The 1,956-nt window shown below is 24.0% G+C and overlaps 1 protein-coding gene across 1 annotated transcript; it reads right to left on the bottom strand.

Moving 5' to 3' along the window:
* Positions 1-873: 873 nt before the first annotated feature.
* Positions 874-1,733, bottom strand: LOC139225237 (18S rRNA (guanine-N(7))-methyltransferase-like; the record flags this gene model as incomplete). The annotated part of the gene is made up of 7 exons (XM_070856203.1): positions 874-959; positions 1,009-1,059; positions 1,111-1,207; positions 1,258-1,354; positions 1,404-1,486; positions 1,546-1,638; positions 1,696-1,733. Coding segments are annotated over 7 exons (545 nt in total), but the record flags the coding sequence as incomplete, so codon positions are not given.
* Between the last annotated feature and the right edge of the window lie 223 nt (positions 1,734-1,956).

The raw sequence follows: 1,956 nt of genomic DNA, 5'->3' as shown, positions 1-1,956 counted from the left end.
ATTTTTTCAATTTAACACTATTTCCTTTTTATTTATGAAAAAACCATGGCTAATCATTATAAGTATAAAGTCCAACATTAACTGAATTCAATCATGACTAACTTTTGCAATATAACCCACCAAATCATCAATATTTTTGGTACTACCAAAATTATCTTACATAGGACCTCTGCTAGAAAATGTTATTGGCTGGGTATTAATTTTATTTTAGCCAGAATCAATATAATTCACAAACTCTATAGAAAAATTAACAATTATAGTTCAAATAAATTTTGGTAAAAATATCATCGACTCTATACCTACCGAAATAGTATGATTAAACTTTCATTTTTTTATAAAAAATATAGATTAAATATTTATTTCAATATATTCATTTTATTATCTAACAATATAATAGAATTTCTAATTTTACATTATAAAATAACTTTTCGGTTGTATCAATAATAATAATAATAATAGTAATAACTAAAACTTTGGTTTTCTACGTCTTCCACTATATTTACTATCGTGTCGAGTACTATAAAAAAAATATAGTCAACAAAAATTTAACACACAAATTTACTCTATTCCTTTATTGCGAAGTCTCTCTTTCTTCTCTAAAATCCACTGGCGCGACTTTTTTAATGGTTTTTTAAATTTCGTTTTACCAACCTTATTATCTACGCTAAATTATATCACTATTATTAGTACCATCATTTTATGTTATATAGACAAATGCATTATATATACTTGTTTGATGAAAAATTATCAACAGCTTCATATTCATTTGAATCATCCAATGGTTTAGGAATTGGTACTATTTGATAACCAGCGTTAAGACATAAAAATATTCTATATAAAAATAAATTATAAATAATTATTTTAACAGAATACTTTTTTGCTTTAGTACTATTAGGATAATCAACTAAAACACCACCGGTGAATCCAGCTTTTAATGCATATTTAGTAAAAAGTTCAATCTTAATATTTATTATTTTTTAAATGATTCATTTTTCAAAGAATTCATACTTGATCTGGACTATCCGGATAAAATTGAAATACAGCTCTTGATCCTAATTTCTGAATTTTTTATTTTATATGATGAGATATATCATTTATAAAAAAACATACCAAAACAGAATATAATGTTGAAAAAAATTTATAAATTCTAGCTATTGCATTATGTTCACTTTTAGATACATAAGATAACCATTGAAGAGCTGACAAACTAAAATTTTATCAATAAGAATACAATAAAAAAAATAATAACTTTAATACCTTATACAACCATCAAACATTTCTGATCTAAATGGAAGACCATTACCCATATCGCATTCAATCAGACCTCCTTCTAAATCTTTTTCATTAGCTATATCTATCCAAATTTAATTTTATAAAATAATATCGATATGATAAAATTCTACTTAACATAGCTTCACTTATATCTAAGCCTATCCACAAACAACCAGCATCTGTTAATACTTGTCCACTTATTCCTGTCCCACAACTAGATTTTTGTCATAAATTTCTTTATATTGGAATAGTTTATTTTGTAAATTATTATACCCAATATCAAGTATTAGGTTTGTTTGGTTATATGATAAATTCAATAATTCCAGAGTTCTTTCAGCCATTTTAGTTTCAGTTATTATACGTGAGCTATATAATTTAAACATTAATATGATATTTATCAAAAAATGAAATATTCAATTATACTTTTTAGTGTATTTGTTTGCTTCATCAACTCCATAATACTACATCAATATATACTTTTATACGAGTAAAAAATCATAAAATATGTACTATAGAAGGTGGTACTGTAAGTTGTCTCATAAAGAAACGTATTGAAAAAAATTTAACGGCGTTCGCGCATGCTATTATTAATAAAATCAATCACGTTTTTTTTGCAATTGGGATTTTAAAAGTTTATCGAAAAATATATGGTATTTTATAATATTTTCGAAAAAATATTTTTAT

The sequence above is a fragment of the Pempheris klunzingeri genome, unplaced genomic scaffold, assembly GCF_042242105.1.
Source record: "Pempheris klunzingeri isolate RE-2024b unplaced genomic scaffold, fPemKlu1.hap1 Scaffold_103, whole genome shotgun sequence".
In the NCBI taxonomy this organism is placed as follows: Eukaryota; Metazoa; Chordata; class Actinopteri; order Acropomatiformes; family Pempheridae; genus Pempheris; species Pempheris klunzingeri.
The sequence above is the reverse complement of the archived record's forward strand: the minus strand, read 5'-3'. Positions and strand labels throughout refer to the sequence as shown.